At 42.8% G+C, this 18448-nt stretch overlaps 2 protein-coding genes and 2 non-coding genes across 4 annotated transcripts in view; 2 read left to right on the top strand and 2 right to left on the bottom strand.

The window, feature by feature from the left end:
* TEX2 (testis expressed 2) overlaps window positions 1–3303 on the top strand; it is a 43372-nt gene extending 40069 nt beyond the window's left edge. The window contains 3 exon segments of the mRNA XM_032706874.1: window positions 145–354; window positions 559–679; window positions 1486–3303. Coding sequence (XP_032562765.1) covers window positions 145–354; window positions 559–679; window positions 1486–1605 — 451 coding nt within the window. The 3' untranslated portion in view covers window positions 1606–3303.
* Window positions 3304–4385: 1082 nt separating this feature from the next.
* Window positions 4386–4514, bottom strand: LOC116796483. The gene has a single exon (XR_004360383.1). It is a non-coding gene; the product is annotated as a small nucleolar RNA SNORA76 (small nucleolar RNA).
* Window positions 4515–4675: 161 nt separating this feature from the next.
* On the bottom strand, window positions 4676–4738 carry LOC116796480. Its single transcript, XR_004360381.1, has one exon. It is a non-coding gene; the product is annotated as a small nucleolar RNA SNORD104 (small nucleolar RNA).
* A 1896-nt stretch (window positions 4739–6634) lies between these two features.
* Window positions 6635–18448, top strand: part of ERN1 (endoplasmic reticulum to nucleus signaling 1) — a 30759-nt gene continuing 18945 nt past the window's right edge. Inside the window, exons 1-2 of the mRNA XM_032706875.1 lie at window positions 6635–6749; window positions 14805–14916. Coding sequence (XP_032562766.1) covers window positions 6675–6749; window positions 14805–14916 — 187 coding nt within the window. The 5' untranslated portion in view covers window positions 6635–6674. The remainder of the gene's footprint in view (window positions 6750–14804; window positions 14917–18448) is intronic.

Genomic DNA, 18448 nt, shown 5'->3' with positions numbered 1-18448 from the left:
CTGGGTGCAGGCTCTGGTAGGTGCTGCTTGGTCATGCATCTGTTTAGAATTTTTACATCAAAGTGTAATGGTTTAATAGAAAATCCATGGCTGTTTTAGTAGTTTAAGAAAATTACCTTACAGTCCTTTTTTCTATATCTAAAGGTATGTTGGAGGATCTCGGACAAGTAAGCTCATGAGAATTGTGGATAAAATTACCAAGTCAAAATACTTTCAGAAAGCAACAGAGACTGAGTTTATTAAGAAGAAAATTGAAGAGGTCTCCAATACTCCATTGCTGCTAACAGTTGAAGTCCAGGAGTGCAGAGGAACACTAGTGATTAACATTCCACCTCCACCCACTGACAGAATATGGTAAGAGGAACTTAGTTGCAGGTTGTGCTATTGAAGGGATTGCAGATGACAAAAAAGGTAAAGTCTGGCTGAAGTGGGTTCTGGAAGAGAACAGACTAGTTGTAAATGAGGTAGGAATTGCTATTAGGAGGAAATTGAGCTACACATTTAAATATTTGCTTTGTTGGAGTGTCTGTACTAAAACCTGCTCTGTGCTCTCCCAAGGTACGGCTTCCGAAGGCCTCCCTACCTGGAGTTAAAAGCACGGCCAAAACTTGGAGAGAGAGAAGTGACTCTGGTTCATGTGACAGACTGGATAGCGAGGAAACTGGAGCAGGAGTTCCAGGTGTGTTTCCTTTACATCCTCATTTCATTGATGATAGTTTTGAACTATTTAATTTGAAGTTAGATGGTGTCCTCTGCTGCTCCCATTCGTGGGACAGACGAAGGTGAAACTGCCTTCTGTGATGGTCTCAAGACTGTGTGTAGGCCTGGGTGGAAATCTATTTTAGCACTGGTCAGAATAATTTTAGAGATAATAAGCCATTTGTTTGAAATAGGTACCATGACAGAATTTGTAGTACTCAAATAAAACCATGATCCTAGGTGTTCTTAGATGATAAGAGCACCCAACTGTTTTCAAAAATGAAGAACAGATACTAGGAGAGGTACTAAAGTGTCCTGTCACTACTTCATTGAAAATAATTTTTAATAATTACATTGACTGTAGTGTAAAATAGGAAAAAACCTCCAAATACATGCAGGATGGGAAGACTGACCACATGGATTCTGGACCCCAGCTGTACAATTGACCAGAAATCAAAACCACTTATCTCACTTAAAAGTTCAGTGTGAAAGTACGTGGGTTAAGAGCTGAGAAAGCAACAGAGTGGGGAAAGGTGGTGATTTTTTTTCTGTAGTACCTTTTTAATTTAATGGAATTTGCAAAAATACTGATATTTCTGAGTTTCATTTACAAGTGTAACACAACACAATGGCCTGAATTAATGGGCACTGCACTGACTGGAACAATGCTGAACTCGAGAATCTCTCGTCTGGAAATTTGTTGCATTTTTTAACTAAACAAATTGGAAAACCCAAGGTTTCAAGTGACATATGAAGTTTGTTGATTTAATTGTGTCTTTTTCACAGAAAATCTTTGTCATGCCAAACATGGATGATGTTTATATTCCTTTAATGCACTCAGCCATGGATCCCCGCTCGTCCACGTGCCCTCAAGATCTGAGCACGGAGGCCTCTGATCAACCATGACATGTGAAGACTCTTGCAGTTTACAGTATTATAAAAGTTATTCTCATGGTTTTATAAACTGTGCTGTAGTTCTCATCCTTAACTTGTGCCACTTTCCCCCCTCCCCAGGACTGTGCCCATACCTTTGTGCTCACTTGCCTGGTTATTGTTCCCGTGTACTTCAGCTCCACGAAGTTCCATTCCATTAAGCTGTTGATTTATTTTTGTACTGGCTGCCATCAGGATTTTAACTGGGAGGCTGAAATGACCTGTTCTTTGGGGGAGGGAGGAGGAACTGAAATGTAATAGATCAAGGAGCTCGTTGACACACCTTTTGTTCAGCTTCTGTTTTCGTGCTCTGTTAATGTGCATTAAAGCATTGAAAAGTTGTTTGGCAGCAAAGGAACTGCGTGCCAAATGGGGAAAAAATCCTAAATAAGGAATGAATTTATAAAACTGGAAGAATATTTTTTTCTTTCTCAGGCAGTTGGAGGTGTAGAATGAACTGTTTTATGTTCTTTCACTTCTGCAGTCAATAGCTTGTGTCAAGCAATCGAAATATGAAACGCTTTCAGGATAAAAGAATGTAAATTGGATGTATAGGTAATATTGTGATTCAATGGGGTATATACATATTACTTTTTTCATACAGAACTTGTGCTTTTTTTGGGAAGCAAGTAGCCATAAAACACAACTATCAGTGAAGGTGGGACTGTCAGATCTTTGTAAAACGAGGAGGAAAAAAGTTGGTAAAGCCATGAGACCAAACCACAGCAAGCCGCCTTATAGTGAGGTACAATCACCTTGGTTCCTGATTAATTCTGAATGTTTCTCAAGACATGAGCACACACACAAAATGCCAACACTGCACATTACCAGGAGTAGTTACCTTACTGTGCTTAGAGCCTCTTGCTACGATGAAACACCGAGTTCTTTCTGAGGAGTTTGTTGCTGTGAGTCTTTTCCATTGCACTGTGTTTACACCCAAAGCATGGGCCCAAATCCTCCTGTTACAGCCCCAGACATCAAATCCCTTGGTGTTTGTGGAACAGCTGTGGCTGACAGATTTTGACCCCCATGCATTGGTTTTTAGGAATTCAAGCGTTGCAGTTGTTCGAGCTGATCATGATTAAAGATTTCTGCTAATTAATGGCCAAAACTAAGGGGGAAGGGGAAACTGCCTTTTATTTCAGTCAGGTGTAATGATTCAAGGCTAAATGTATGCAGTAAATGCAAGATTCGAACACTACATATCCACTCTTTAACACATGTAATATTTTTCTGATGCTCAGTGTTGCCAACTGTTCATGGATGTCAGAAAACGTTTTAGTTTACAAAGAAGGTGAGTTTTGGCTCTCCTTTTATAACATGATTTGCTTTTTTTTTTTTTAGAATTTTTTAAGAACTTTTTTGTACGTTGTGTTGTCACATTTGATGTAAATCAAAATTTCCATGTACAACTTGATGATTTACCATCTCTAAATGAAGCTATTATATTGAAGGTTTTTTAAACAGCACCTTGCCTGAAACATAAAAAAAAAGAAAATTAGCATTTAATATATTTAAAATTAATTCTATATTTGAACACCTATTTTGGTTACCTTTAATTGAAATATTAGTAGGTTATATTTGTTACCTGAACTCCTCCTTGACCATTCCAGGCTGTGTATATTCTGGGGTTTGCTGATTCTGTAGGCATTATTTGCCTTTCATGAAGTCTGCATGTCTTGTTACGCAGGTCTTTTCTATGAGTTAATTTCTATGTGCAATAACTTAAGTCAAAGGACTAGATGCACTAATGTGTAAACAGATTTAGACTTATTACACAAGATTGTCATATTGCACTTCATAAACTGTGGGTAACTACAATCTGCTTGCTTTGTTTTATTAAATAAATTTATCCCATGTCCAACAATTCAGTTAAATTTTATTTCTACAGCACTTAGCCATGATCCTGTGCAAGTTGTGCAAGTTGTTCCAAAAACTTCATTAGAAAGGCAGTTTGCTGAGTGTGCCATATGCTTGCAGTCTTTTTTTTATATACATGTACTTGGTGATTGTCGTGATTCCAGGGGTAACCAGTGCTGAGACTGTTATAGCTTTAAAAGCCTAAATTTAATTTTACTGTCCTTAAACTAAATTAATCACAGTATTTAGTTACCATATGAGGCATGTGCTTTAAAATCATGTATTTTACAGTTGTGAAAACCTTGAAAGGATTACCAGCAATTAAGTCTGCACTTCTGTTAACTTCAAGAGCCTCTGTGAGCTTGATCATCTTTTACAGTCTGCCTGGACTCTGCTGCTACTATTTTGTGTCCATTCGTGACAGAGTGGTTATATATTACATTTACAGAAAATACTGTACCTCTCCTCTGTCTGCAGGACACCCTTAGCACCAGTATTAACAGATGGAAAAAACAGAGGCCCTTTAAATAGCTGCAGGAGTCAAATTCCTATTTTATTTCAAGTTGGCATTTTTTTCTGTGTGCATAAAGGACCCCCAGCCCTGGATGTGTGTCTCCTGCATATTCACCCAGCTGCTTTATTCCTGCAACAGCTTGGCAGTCATCCCAGGACTTGGGTTAGTTTTTCCAAGTCCCTTTTACAGCTAAAACCTGAACTACCCCAGGAAAAAATTTCCTGCCCCGGGCTATTTTGATTTAAGTGACCCGGAGCTGCTTTCGCTGGCACCGCCCTCTCCAGCAGGGAATGGGCTCCATCCAGGACAGCAAAGTTTGTACACTCCGTCCCCGATCCGTGTGTCCCCGCAGGGGTGGCACAGGTCGGCTCTGGCCCGCAAATGTCACTTGTTTTTAAAAGCGCCGCCCGGGAGGTGCCGAGCGGCCCCAGTTATGAACAAGCCTTCGCTGTAGCACCGCTGCTTGGCCGGCGGCACCGAGCGGGCACCGCCGGGTCAAAGGCAGTGCGGGACCGCGCGGGAAGAACCAGCCGGACACGATTTGGGGCACACAGCTTTATTTACCGCCGATCCCGATCTCCGCACGGGCCCTGCAAGACACGGAAGGTAAAGGGGAGGTTACACACGCGCCTCACCCCGGCCGCCCCATGGGGTGGGCGCAGCCGGGGCGCTCAGTAGTAGGTTTGCTTCACGTATATCAGCAGTCTAACACGTGTCAAGAGACATCATTGCGGCCCAGCCCGGCCAGGCCCGCCCGCCCCCAAACCCAGAGCTGCACTCACCTCCCTTGCCGCAGGAGGAAAAAAGGCCGAGCATCCCCCGCGCTCCCCTTTATAGAGTGGCGGCCCCGCCCTCCTCGTGTTCTCCAATAGGATTCGAATCTGGGGTCACGTGCTGATCCGGGTCCTGCTGTGCGCGAGGGTGGGCGGGGCCGCGTGAGGGCAGTGGGCGGGAGCGCTGAGGGGGCGTTGTGCGTGCGAGCTGGTGCCGTGAGGGGTTCGGTGGTCTAGCGCCGCCCCCCGGCGTGTGCGGCAGCTTTATTCGCCTTTTCCGAAGTAGTTGTATTCTTTCGTAGTTAGCTCTAGCGCTCTGTTGCTGTGAGGAAATAGGGCTCGATATTAAAAACATCAAAGCTCAGGCTCTCGGTCAGAGCTCCCCCCGCGCTGAGGGGGTGCTGAGGTGGTTCCTGAGGGAGGTGCCGGGAGCGGAGGGCGCTCGGGAACGCTCGGCCCTCTGCGCCTCCTCAGCACCTCTTTTGGTCATTTTTCCTGTTTCCAGTGGGGAGACACTAATGTTAAATAACTCCAATTTGGAATTAGCACATGCAGCGTTTGTGCAGCAACTGAAAAACTCCTCCCGTGATGTAGCAGGATGCCAGGGCACACACAGTGTGTTCAGTGGTCTGCTTGTTCTCTGCCTGAATTTCTGCCTGAATGCTTTAAAGCCAAGGCCTCCCTAAAGAAACCCGTTGGAAAACTGAAATTACAGTGCGGTTCGTAGCTCCAGCATGTTTTTATGTATTCAGGCTTGCAGGTCAGGTCATCATTAGGACAAGGCTCTGAGGTACATGGTGGGATTGTTGGGGTGTCCTGTGCAGGGCCAGGAATTGGACTCGATCCTTGTGAGTCCATTCCATCTTGGGGTATTCTGTGATTCTGGGTGATAATTACATCTCCTGCCCGCAATCAAAGAGAGATGGTGTGTGTGCACATGGCATGGCCGGGCCCTATGTGTTCTGCAGCTCCATTAGTGATATCAGTTTAAAAAGCAAACAATATGTACAAGGACAAAGTGGCTTTTTTGTATAAATAGGTGGCTGAACGCTGGGCCATTGCCAGGCACTCTAAATTTACTCTTTTTACAGCTTCTTTCATTTGATTCAGTACTTTGTGTTTATTTTTATCGGTTCAGAGGAACCTGGATCAGGTTTTTGGTTCAAAGGGGCATGATGGGTTTTTTTCGCATTTATTTAAGGTGTTGCACAGCACAGGGTCAACAGTGAGTTTGTCAAGACAAAGGCTATGCCAAATAACTTTGGCCTGATCTGTCCTGAAAGTAAGAAATGAGTAAGGAAATTAGAATCATAGGATTATGAAGGTTGGATTATGAAGGTTCGAAGAGGCCTTTAAGATCAAGTCCAACTGTCAACCCAGCAGCTGTAACCCCTAAAGCACTAAAATGATATCACCCAGTGCCAGGTCCAGACGCGTCCTGAACACCTCCAGGGATGGTGACTCCACCACCTCCCTGGACAGCCTATTCCAGTGCCTGACCACCCGATTGTCCCGGGCACGGTGGTGCAAATTCGTGCCGCCTGAATTTCGGTATTTGTTGATAAGAACAAAGCAGCAGCAGCAGCCAGCTGCCATCGCAGCCCTCGGTTTGCCACGGGGCAGCCGCCCGAGCCCCCGGGCAGGCGACGGGTCGGTCGGGGCTCGCTCGAACGGGGCGGCTCCGGCAGCAGCGTCTCTGGCCGCTCCCGGGCCCCCGGGAAGCGCAGCCCCCGGGCCGGGCGGTCCCCGAGCGCGGTCCCTGTGCCCGTCCGCCCGCGGGTGACGTGGTGCCCCGGCCGGGCGGTCCCCGCGCCCGCCCCGCCCGCTGCGGGGAGCGCCGGACGCGCCGGTCCGGAGGCAGCGCCGAGCGGGCGGAGCGGCCCCGCGGTGCAGCCATGGAGCGGCTCTGCCGCCTCCTCCTCCTCCTCAGCCCGGCCGTGCTGTTGTTGCTGCTGCCGCCGAGGCCCGCGGTGAGTCCGGGCCCGCCGGGCCGGGGGAGGGCAGGGGGGGCCGGGGGAGAGGGGCCGGGGGATCCTGCCGGGATTAGCGAAGGATGGCCGTGGGTGCTGAGCCAACAGACCGCCCGGGTCACTGCCGGTAGTGCCGAGTGCTCCTGTGTGCGGGGTGAGGGGCTGCAGCCCCACAGCCTCATCCTGCCCCACAGCCGGATCAGCCCCAGAGCCTGACCCAGCCCCACAGCTGTGTACCCGCAGCTGTGTCCTACCTTGCCACCCGCTGTGTCGTTATGATACAAGTGTCCTAGTCTGAACATATATATCATAATCCTCGAAATATAAAAATACAAGTAGTTTCCCACAAAGTAGTTGTAAAAAGTACTACAGAGAAACTTTTGAAATAGCAGTACAAAGAAACTTTTAAAAACTGAACCTATGTAGATTGGTATAGGAACCAGGGAGATGCTACAGGGTCTTTGCTCTGCCTCTTTGTAATTAATGGGGCTTGTTTTCTTTCTGAAAAAAAACCCCAACATTGCATATATATTGATAACCAAATGCAAATGATGGGTTACAGGCCCAGTCATGGCATTTTGGTTGCTCTGTTTCCAGAGCAAACGCAACAATGTGCATTAAATTTACATGTGGTTGGTTGGGATCCAAACCAGGCCACAGTTTTGAATTCAAAGGTGAAAGACAAAGTGCACGAGTCACTGCCCTACAAAACCTCTCAAGAAATAACCAGGTTGGTTGTAAGGTATTGCAATAGGTGGAGCAATAAAAGTGCACGAAATAGGGAGACTGGTGCAAAGCAGATGGAATGCTGAGCAGATTATTTTTACAGAGGTAATAATTTTCAACAGTGTACTTTACAGTGGGTGCTGTCTGTTGTGTGTGTACTGAGATGGAAAGCTAAGTTCAAAAATTCACTTCTGAAAGGTGCTCTTGTTCGCAAGTGCTCCAGATCAGGAGACAATGAAAAAGGCCACCTGGCATTTACTGTTTTCATTGTACTCGAATGTAGCAGAGGAAAGTTTGAGGTTCTGTTCTTTGATGGATTGTTCATTGTTACCTGAAAATACTGGAGTAAGTAAGATATGGGGTTATAGCTCGGGTTAAGCAAAGCTGAAGGCTTTGTTTTTCACCTGGGATATAATAGCTCCACTCCCCTTCTTTAAAAGTAAACACATTAGCAGTGAAGCTGTGTAACATACCTACTGTTGTTACTTCGTTAGGAAACTGAAAAAAATTAAATGCAGGCTGTCAACAAAAATTACTTTAGAATCTTTACTGTACAGTGCTAATGTGTTTGTCTTAGTCTGGACTGCGAGGTTGAACTGAGGTCTCTCCAGATTTGGGCTTCAGATTTTGCAAGGAAAACACTGATTTTTAACTCTTGAATTTTTAAAAACAGTACTCAGTAAAAGCAGTAATAAGTATTTTTAAATACTAAAAATACTTCTCAAATCAACAGATATTAATAAATTTTGTATATTTTTACTTGCACAGTCACAAAAAAATAGACTCATACCCTGGTAGAATTCAGCCCTTTTTCTGTGGATTTCTTTCTCCCCTTGATCTCCCTGCCCTGCCACCTCAACTCAATATCTGATCTCAGGTTCTCCGTTTCTATTTCTTTTCTTGGCTCTCTCCCTGCTCTTTTTGCTCTGCCAGCTGTAGATCCTCACTGTGACTTCAAAGTTGAAATCTATTGTGCAACTCCAGTCCCTTTTCAGAACTAGTTTTAATTTCTGTGAACTCAGTCCCAGTCATCTCACCTGTGATTAACCCGTTTAACAGTAAAGGCTTATTTAAAACTATTCTTGTCACTTGAGTAATAAATTGCCATGGAAAAGACTGGCACACAATCCTTGGTGTTGAGGTAATGTAAAAACACGAGACTGCTTAAAGACTTTGTAGATTGTTTTCTTTAGATTTCTTCTGAGAGTAGTGGTGGTGATCTGCTGCTCTGTATTTTCCTTGTCTGTTAACTATACTGTTGGTTACCTGCCATCCACATTATGAAAGGGTGAAATCTCAGATACAGCAGTGAGAAATGCAGTAGAGCTGTCAGTAAATAACAGCCACCATCGATATAATACACTAATGATTTACAGCTCCCTTTACATTGAAAAGAACCTTGTTGTTGTGAGCCCTGGACGTTCCAAACTGTGCCTGTTTCTGTTTTAGCATGGAGTCAGTGCAACTGGAAAATAACAACCTCTCTGGGATTAAAGTGGCATTTGGAACACGAGTCTGTCCCTCCTGCAGCCGGTGGGACAGGTTTCAGTGCTGGGTTTGTGTGCAGGCAGCACCTGACACGGGAAAATCCCAACCTCAGCCAGGTGTGTTTCCTTCTGGAGTGTTCTTTATCTCAGCACGAGGTGTTTGCCCAGGGAACTGATAGGTGTGAAACCCCGTGAAGGTTTACAGAGGACATGTTCAAGCACTGTGTTAACTAGCATTGATGTGTTTTATTTGAGTTGCTCAAAAAAATAGTCTAATAGGGTCTGGGGGTTTTTGAGGGTGGGGGATGTAAATTTGTCTTGCACATTTAAAATTAGCGTGGACAGCTCTGGCCTGGAGTGTAAATGATGTGCTATGTGTTTATAACTCGGATTGCTGATGTTCTTGTGGCTGTTGAAATAAGTTTGGGTTTTACAGAGAGAATCAAGGGTGAAAGCTCATCTGGGAGGAGAGGACAGTTGGGGTGACCTCTTGTAGCCTTCAGTTTTTCCTATTGCAGTAGGAGTGGGTGTATGAATGAGAACCCCCTGAACTGGGTTAGAGCCTGATGAGAAATAGCTAATTGGAATTAGTCTAAGATTAAAAGATCTGTAGAATCGATTTAGCTTTCCAAAGAAGATAAAGTGTGTTTTTGTCAGCTCTCTTTCATATATTAACTTCATTATTAGTTATGCTGAAAAACTCCCCCCAGTAGTTTTCTGAATTTCACAAAGACTTTCTTCATGGCCTGGTTTTATTATGCACAGGGAGTTTTAGGCTTTAGCCTGGCAGTGTAATGAGATAGCTGTCAAAACCAGGGTAATGAATCATAAGCTATCTTGGATGAATATGCCAAGTGCTTGCAGTGTGTGCTAATGTCTAAAAATATTTTGCTTTGTGTCCTTATTGGTTTTAGTTGTGGCTCCAGTAGCATAAATTATGGTGTAGGCCTTTTGTTATTGGGAGGAAAGTGTCTGGAGCTGTTAATGCTGAAGTTGGTTTAATGGTTTTTAGTAAAGTGCAAGTGTACAGCCTGATGAATATTAAGCTAATTATGGAGTGAGGAATATAGGCTTTTTTTCCTTGAGTGATTATATATCTTGTCAATATTTTGGTTTGGTAGGCCAGGCATTGCCAAAGAAATCCCGAGGCTGTGAGTTACAGTTAGCAAACCATCCATCCTTTATCATCCATCAGCCCAGCACATTAAGTTTGGTGCATATGTGTTGCTACTTCAGACTCATAAAAGAGAAAATTATTTACCTGGTAACACATGGCACTGATTTATTCACTGGTGGGCACTCAGTTATTTCTTTGAAGTCAGTACCAGTTCTTGCAGTCAGCACACACCATCACAGTGTCACTGTGAAGCCTTTTCTTGTTCCTTGTTCATACTTGAGGAACCTCTTGTGGTGTCACCCCCACAGCAAAACACATTTCTGGGTTGCAGAGCTGTGACCTCAAGGAACGGGGTGCCCTGGTTTTGTGTCTGCTGTTCCCACTGACTGCAGCAGGGCTCGTGCCTGTGTGGTGACCTGCATTTCTGAAGTGCTGGCTTTAACCAGAGGAATTAATGGGTGAAGTTATTGCTGTGGGGATCTGTTTGCTTCTAAGACAATAAAACAAACTGGGGCATTGCTTTGCCAGCCCTTAGAAAAGTTGGTGCTGTGGGGGTGAAGGAAGATGTTATCACCTGGACACTGAACTGCACCACACACACCCCAGAACTTGTTCTGCAGCTTTCACTGACCTGCCTTTGACTCCACGGGTCCTTCAGAATTGGTTTGAGTAATTTTGTTACTTGGCTTTCTAAAATGCTTTATCTAAAGATATGGTGGATCTCGACTGAGAGGGAGATTCTTATGCAAGGGTTGACGAGTATTTATAAAGTGCATTTCTATTAGACAATATCTTTCAAGTCTAGCTTAAAAATGCTATTTTCTGTTTAGTCCCAAATTTTACGTTGGTATGGATTATCAGCAGTCAGCACTTTAGAGCTTTTAGAGCTTTTGTCAAATATAAATCCAATGGGAGCTTGAAAGTTTGTCTTTTGAATGAAATTATTAAAAATTAATTCTAAAGCAGTCCCCAAGTAATTTCAAAATATTGTAAACCCTTCACTTAACACGGCTGTTGATGTGGAAGATTGTTATGAGTACAGATTGCCAAGGCAGTAGAAGCTCTCCCTGAATTCCAGAGAAGGCAGTTGTTAAAATAGACCTTATTGCAGTTTCAGATGAAATGAGAGAAGAACCAAACCAGGTTTTCATTCTGTCTCATTTTCTTTGTTCACTAAATTATTTTTGCTTAGTTGTTTCATGTCTTGACATATTTTTCTTGTATTCAGTCGTTGTGTCTTCTCAGAAATAAAATTGTAATATGAAATAAAAATCTCTTTCAGGAACTTGCATTGCAACACAGGAGTTGAGACCCCACCCCTACAGGGAGGGAGGACGGGATCTCTGATACCACTTTGTATAAAGAGTCTGTCTCAGGCCTGAGACTATGATTTTTGTGGTGGACAATGTTCTTACATACTTCACATAAAAATGAAAACAAATTTGGCTTGTACATACAGAGTTTTATGATTTCCGTAGCTTTTCTTAACAGTGCTAATCCCAGACTTTAATTAATCAATTAACTAATTAATTATAAAGCTTTGTGTTCAAAATAAAATCTGTTGGGTATTTGCAACCTTGATACCACAGTCTCCAGCCACTGATAAAAGTCACAAATAAAATCAGGAGAAAGTGTTTTTTATTTCTGAGTCTGGGTGAAACACATGTAATTATTTAAATAATCTGTTCATTTTTATGGCCATTGTTTGATACAGTTTGAAAGAATAAAACCTTTTTTCCATGCTAATTCCCTAGCCTTCTCCAAATGACTGCTGCAGACGTTGGTCAAAATAAATGAGTAATATTGCATTGCAAAGTCTACAGTCATTGGGGTTTTTTAAATTTGGGTCATAAGCTTCAGCAGTGTCAGTGTGTTACTGAGCTGGGTAATCTCACTGCATGATAACATGTGCTTTGAACAGTAGGAGTGAAAGTCAGATTTCTAATGCATAGTATTTTATGTATTTCACCTGTGTTCAAATACAGCTTTAAAAGTAAGGAAGACCTAATGAAATTTGCCCTGTGTTCAGTCTTTCACCCAAAGGAGATGATATCTGTGACACTCAGGGTTGCAGTGACCACATCAATGTGACTTTGATGGTTGAATATAAGAAAGCCTTTGAGAAGCAGTAAAACTTAAACACAGAGCTCCGGGGGAGGTGAAGGAAAGCACTGGAAATTCAGTGTATTTTAAAGGGAAACGATGCACACGTGTGACAGAACCTTTCTGTGCCTTGTGCTGGTTCCACTCCCAGTGAGACTCCTCGGGCAGGGAGCAGAGCTGAGCCCAGGGGAGGTGGTTTCCCTGGCTTGGTGGACCTCATGGCTCTTCCAGGGACCATTCCCTTCAGTCCTGCCATCCCAGGAAAGGTTCACATCTCCCTGTTGTCCATGGAGCGATGTCCATGGGGTGGGAGATGGGAGTGGTGCTTTTCCCCCACACCAAGGATCTTAAAACAAAGCTTAAAAAAGCTGTTGTGATTTCATGATCTCGGTCATATCTGAGAACTCTCTGGGTCGTTCTGCCCGTGGCAACACTCAGGTGTTCATCTGGTTTTCAACAGGAATTTGCATGATTGGCTTCATCCCTCATGGTTTTCTTTCTTTGTAGTTCAGTTTGTCAGTGACTGAGGGAAGCACAGAAGTTTTCCTACTCAGAATGCAGAGTGTGCAGAGGAACCCTTGGCACGTTCTTACTTTCTGTTCAGTCCCAAATCCTACCAACCTTCTCAAATGTCACTAATCTGGAGCACAATACTGGCTACTGATGTTCTGATGAGAGTTTCAGAGCCCACATATAATTCCATCATTTCTGTAGCCTTGATTCTACAATAAATAGATATTCAAATGTTAAATCTACACATCTGCATCAAGTAGTGTTCCATGTGCTACATGTTCCTGATATGTGATACCCAACCACAATCATGGTGGTTATTTTACAGATTATTTTTTGTGGAGATGACACACTTTTATTTCTCACTAAGAAGACAGGAAGAGAACATGCTTTGTGGAGAATATGCTGATTCTGTAAGATAAGAAGATAAAAGATAAGACTTGTGCAGAGAATGAGGAGTAGCCTAGAAAAACAATCTTAGTCTCTATAAAGATAAAATGGGGTGAATTTGCTCTGTGTTGTATTTTATTTTCAACTAAACTTCAACACTAGTCATTACATTCTGGGTCAAATTCCCACCTGCAATTTAAAGGAACTTCAGTAATTTCAATTTCTTGTCTTTAGCAGCTGTATTTTCTTTTTGCCCTTGTTCTTACATCCAGTCAGGTCATTGGGCTTGAGATACTCTTGAGTTCAGTTCTGCTTTGTAACATCTTGAGCCGCATATTTTGTAGGGCAGCATGAGAGGAACTGGTACTCACTGTGGCTGTTTGAACAAACACTGCAAAGTTTAATCCCAGTGCAGCCGTAAATATTTTATCTAAGTGCAGATGACTGGGCAGCCTGCATAATTTAACAGTGTCAGGTAATGAAAATTATATTTATGTGTTAAGATACTTCTCCCATTTTTTCTGCAGTTATTCCTGATCTGTGGTTTGTGTACTGTTGATTTGTACTTTCATTTTTTCTGCTCTGTGTATTTTACAATTACCTACTCCAGCTGATTATGACTGGAAAGAAGCATGTGCAATATTTATAGGTGCAACCTGAACATTGGGTAGTTATTACTGTGTTATATTATCCTTCTGGCTTTGTGCTTTACCTGAAAGTCTAATGCTTTACTTGAATTACACTAAAATGTATAGTTTTTCAAAGAAAGTTACTCTTATGTCCATACATTTTCTTTTGGCAATTAAGTATTTTGCTTTGCAGTAATTCTAACATGACCAATAATTGTTTTTTTACCATTTGAGTCATCAAAGATGTTGTTAATGATGTAAAATGAATACACTTTCGTTTCATGTGGTAGGTTAAGAATTATATTTAACTGTGAAACTTCTGAACTGTGGCAGGTGGCACGTTTGCAGATGAGCAATGCAGAAACAGCCCAAAAATGACAAGTTACTTGAGTGAAAACTTGAGACTTGGGAAGTGGAAACTGGTAATTCCTAGAGTGTATGGGATCATCTTTAGTTAGGAAGAGAAGATAGGCATTAAATTAACGTTTGTTCTGCTTTGTGTGATGAGACACCTTGGACTTGGCCTTGCTGTTCCCACAAGAACTGCACAGTTCTGAGTCCTCATTGTTTGTGTGATGCCCTTTTAATAAAATTCCACACTCTGCAGTATCCAGGCTCAAAAGCTGTTTGGGCTGGAGGAAGGAGAGGCAGCACCAAACTGTTCCATGTCCCATAAATCCAGAGTGACGTGTCCCAGGGCCAGAAGGGTTAGAATGTCAAATTGAGGTTTGAACCCTCAGCCTGCTGCTCTCTCAGGGGTGTCTGTGGATGTGTTCACACACATGGACTTCCCTAAACAGTGTTATTTACTCTCTTCTGCAGAAATAGTGTTGGGAGACACGAGGTGCAAAACTGCAAATGGAGGTGGAGTTAAAGCACATCCCACTTTGTTTCTAGGGGAACTGAACACAGTAAGATCCACAGTGCTGACAGCAAACTGAACCAAACCAAACCAAAAATCACCGAATTCAAAAAAAGTTGTTCAGTCTGTGCACTTAAAAGAAGGGAAGTTGTAGCCCATGTGCTGTTTGACAGTTATGAGTAAACTCTGTAGTAAATAATTACATTCAGCATCTGGGTTTTTGTTTTGCAGGACACCAGCTCAGTAACTGTGCCAGAAACATTGCTGTTTGTCTCAACCCTGGATGGCAGTTTGCATGCTGTGAGCAAGAGGACAGGAGCCATCAAGTGGACTTTAAAAGAAGGTGAGCAGGAGGTGTCCTGATGTTCTCAATAGCTGTAATAACAGACAAATTGGTAATTCCAACTGTTGCAGGACCTGGTAAATACTTTCTTTTCTTTCTTAATTTTGCTCTTGTTCCAGAATTAAGCTACAGTGTTTCTGGAGTCATGTTCACCTTCATAATTTCACTTGCAGATATTTTCCAGGTTTGCATGTGGTTTTTTTAGGTTTGTGGGGTTTTTTGTTTGTTTGTTTGTTTTTCCCCCAGAATGTTAAAGCTGTAGTGGTATAATTGGTAGGTAACATGTTTTATGGGAATGAGTGCAATATAGGCAAGCATAGAGCAATAGATGTGTCAGCTTGTGGAGCTGATGGCAAAGGGATTGCATGATCCTGCCTCTGGAATACCCTGCATTCACTGCTACAGTGCATATTTGTAAACCTTGGGAATTTTTCCTATAATAGATGTTTGGGAACGGCACAGATTTTTAAATAAAAGCACTGCACTTGTGTAAAGAAATTTAACATTGCTCAGTGACTGGAATGGATTTTGTAATTTTTAGTACTGAGCAGAGCTGTCTTCGTGAAAAATTTGGTAGTTAATACATATTTGGTTTAGTTGGACTCATGACATATGGCAGAGGTGATAGCAGCACTTTCTCTTCACTTCTGGAAATAAATTAGATAGAAGGTCAAATGCAAGGAGTCAGTGATTGCATCATTCTGTCCTCTATTTTTAAACCTGCTCTCAGTTCAGCAGGTGAGCTGAAATGGTGGGAAATGGACTGTGCATATCTGATGTCTGCAGTACAAACCAGCTGCTGTTCTTTGTGAAGCCACTCATATTGGAAAGCAAATCCAGCAGACAAAAAGTTAACTTTTAAATGAGCAAAGGCTTTTGGAGCTCCTCTTGGAGTAAAAAGGGGGTGAGCAAGTATTTTCTTGAAGGATCCTGGTTAATAGGTGTGATGAGATTTTCTCCCCTGTCTCCTGTTAAAATTTAGGCCCCTCCTTTCCCTGACCAGCCTTGCTAAGGCAAGTTATCCATCTCCTGCTTTGCTGTTGCTAGAGGCTACTGCAGCGCTGAGAAAAACTCATTCCACTGACACAAACATACACTGCTTAAGTCCTGGCCTAGAAAGGTGCCACAACTGGCATTAGTTTGCAGCCAGACTTACTAAGTGGCAAGAGGTGGTGGAAGAAATGATCCCACTTTGGTAACGACAGGGATCAACAAGGATCCTTGTCAGTGTGTTGCTCAAGGAACTTCCCTTGTTTAAAAAAAAAAAAGGTTGCAAAACTCTAGTTGGTACAGTAGAACTGCCAGACTGGATTATCCACTTTCATAGCACTCCTTGTGTTCTCTCTGTTGCTAACTATAAATTATTCTGCAACTTATGTACGTGAAGGGTGTTCACTTGATTTTTGGAAAGCACTTATTGCCCATTGCTTTATTTCTGTGCAACAGAGCAACACGCAAGGGTCAGTGAAAAAAAAATTGGTGGTAGCTGTCATTGTTCCAAGATCCCTCCTGAGTTAACTTAGCTAAGTGGACATGGAACAAGGGCCTGTACATATAAATTGGTAAATTAATTTTTAATGGGAGAGGTTTTATTTATTTTTGCAAAACTTGCTATGATTCTGCGTGTGTGGTCGCTCTGTGGGTGGGACGCCCAACAGCTGGAAACAGATAGTTCATGAAAGTCCTCACCAACTTTCTGTGCTAAATCCCTGGAGAGATTTAATAGTGCAGGATTCAGTGTTAATATTAGTGTGTGATACAGTTGCTGGGTGCACCCTCTCTGTCACCAATATCTGGCAGTGTTGCAGAGAATTACCAGTAGGAAGCTGCCTGCACTGCAGTGTTCTTGCAGGTGCCATTTTACCCTGATTACCAGAAAAATGAACCGTGTGTTGTAGCTCACGTTTGAGGAGGTCACCTGAAGTGCTGCATTGGCATCCACCAGGAAGGGAACATTTTATTACTGCACTTAAGCAGCAAGGTATTTAACAAAGGGCAGTTCAGGTACATTTTATTTTCATTGGGGGAAGAAACCAAGGCACTGTTCATTATCAGGCAGTGCTTAAACAAACATGAAAATCTTGCCCTGTGTGGCTTGTTTTAATTTAATGCTGAAACTTATCTTAGGTTTGCAGAGTAAATGAGCCAGTGCTTATCACCACAATAACGGGTTTGGGTTTCCTGCCTTCACTTAGTGCTGGCAAGAAAGGCACTTGGAATACTTGTGCTCCCCATAAAGCAAAAAATGGGTCACTTGGGAATAGGACTTTCCACTGAAATAAGGTGTGTCCCTGGGAACTTATTTGTTGAGTGTGCTCAGTACTTTCATTTCCTCTATTGGCTTTGATGGGTCCTGCTCTCTGACAGCTCTCAGGATTTTTCAGTGACCAGGTAACTGTTGGTGCTCTTTCCCTGGGCCTTGGAAAGCTGGAGTATGGTTGGAAAGATTGTAGAAAGAACTCATACCTTGTGTTGAAGGCACTTGTTGGAAAGGGCATTGAAAAGCTGTGGCACATTTCGGGTCTGAGACTAAACAAGGCTTTTGGTGCCACCTCTGACCCACACAAGGAGCCATCAGTGCCAGGTGACAGTGGGACAGGCTCCTACAGGCTCCCTTGCTTTCTGCACTGGCCTCTAGCAAGATCCTTAGTGAACATGCTCAGTAAGGTTCCTCAGGAGGAATTATCTTCCCCAAAATTGCTGGAAGTGAAACAACTTCTGTCATTTCCTATAGACCTCTTTGGAAGCCCTGTTGGCAAGGCAGAATCAGGAGAATGCTCTGGTGTCAGACTTCGTGTTCGCAGTTCTGATTTCAGTGAGAGCTTTAAGAGTGTGATTTTATGACTGTCCTGTTCCCTCATATCTTTGTAAAACTCATCCTGTACGTCTCTGTTAACTCAAGGGCTTAGTTTAATGAATAGAATGTTGAACTGGAGATGTTAAAGATGCAGTTGTTCTAGACTGTGCTCCTGGACAGGCTGTTTCTCTGTTCTGAGAGTCACTTCTGTGTGTCCTTCTGCAGTGTTCAAAGAGATCTCTTTTCATTCAGCAGCTCCTTAAAAGCTTTTCCCTTGAGAACTGATTCAAAGTATTTGGCCAGAAGAATATTTAATATATACAGATTTGGATCTAGATTTAGAACCAGCAGAAATTTTGTTACGACTTTCAGTTCTCTGTAGTAATCAAAAATTGATGGCCCACAATCAATTTAGAAGGTTTGGATTTCCAGTACCTTACTTATAACTTGTGGACTTCAGTGGACTCTGTGATAAGATAAAGATAGAAAGACTTTATCTATTAATGGGATGCCACATGTGGATTTTAAAAGGGAAAGTCTGAGATCTGTAGGTCCTGCTTTTGTAGCAGTGGTTTTTCCCAGGCAAGAAGGAATATCTTTGTAAATAGTTAGCCTAAATATATGGAAATAGCATAATTGCAAATTAGTAAGGATTGTCAAAGCAAAACAACTGTAGGACAGGATGGTTTTCAGGAATTTCCAGAGCATAGTTTGTACCTCTAACCTCATTTGCTG

This window comes from Chiroxiphia lanceolata, chromosome 19, assembly GCF_009829145.1.
Source record: "Chiroxiphia lanceolata isolate bChiLan1 chromosome 19, bChiLan1.pri, whole genome shotgun sequence".
NCBI classification, from domain to species: domain Eukaryota; kingdom Metazoa; phylum Chordata; class Aves; order Passeriformes; family Pipridae; genus Chiroxiphia; species Chiroxiphia lanceolata.
The sequence above is the reverse complement of the archived record's forward strand: the minus strand, read 5'-3'. Positions and strand labels throughout refer to the sequence as shown.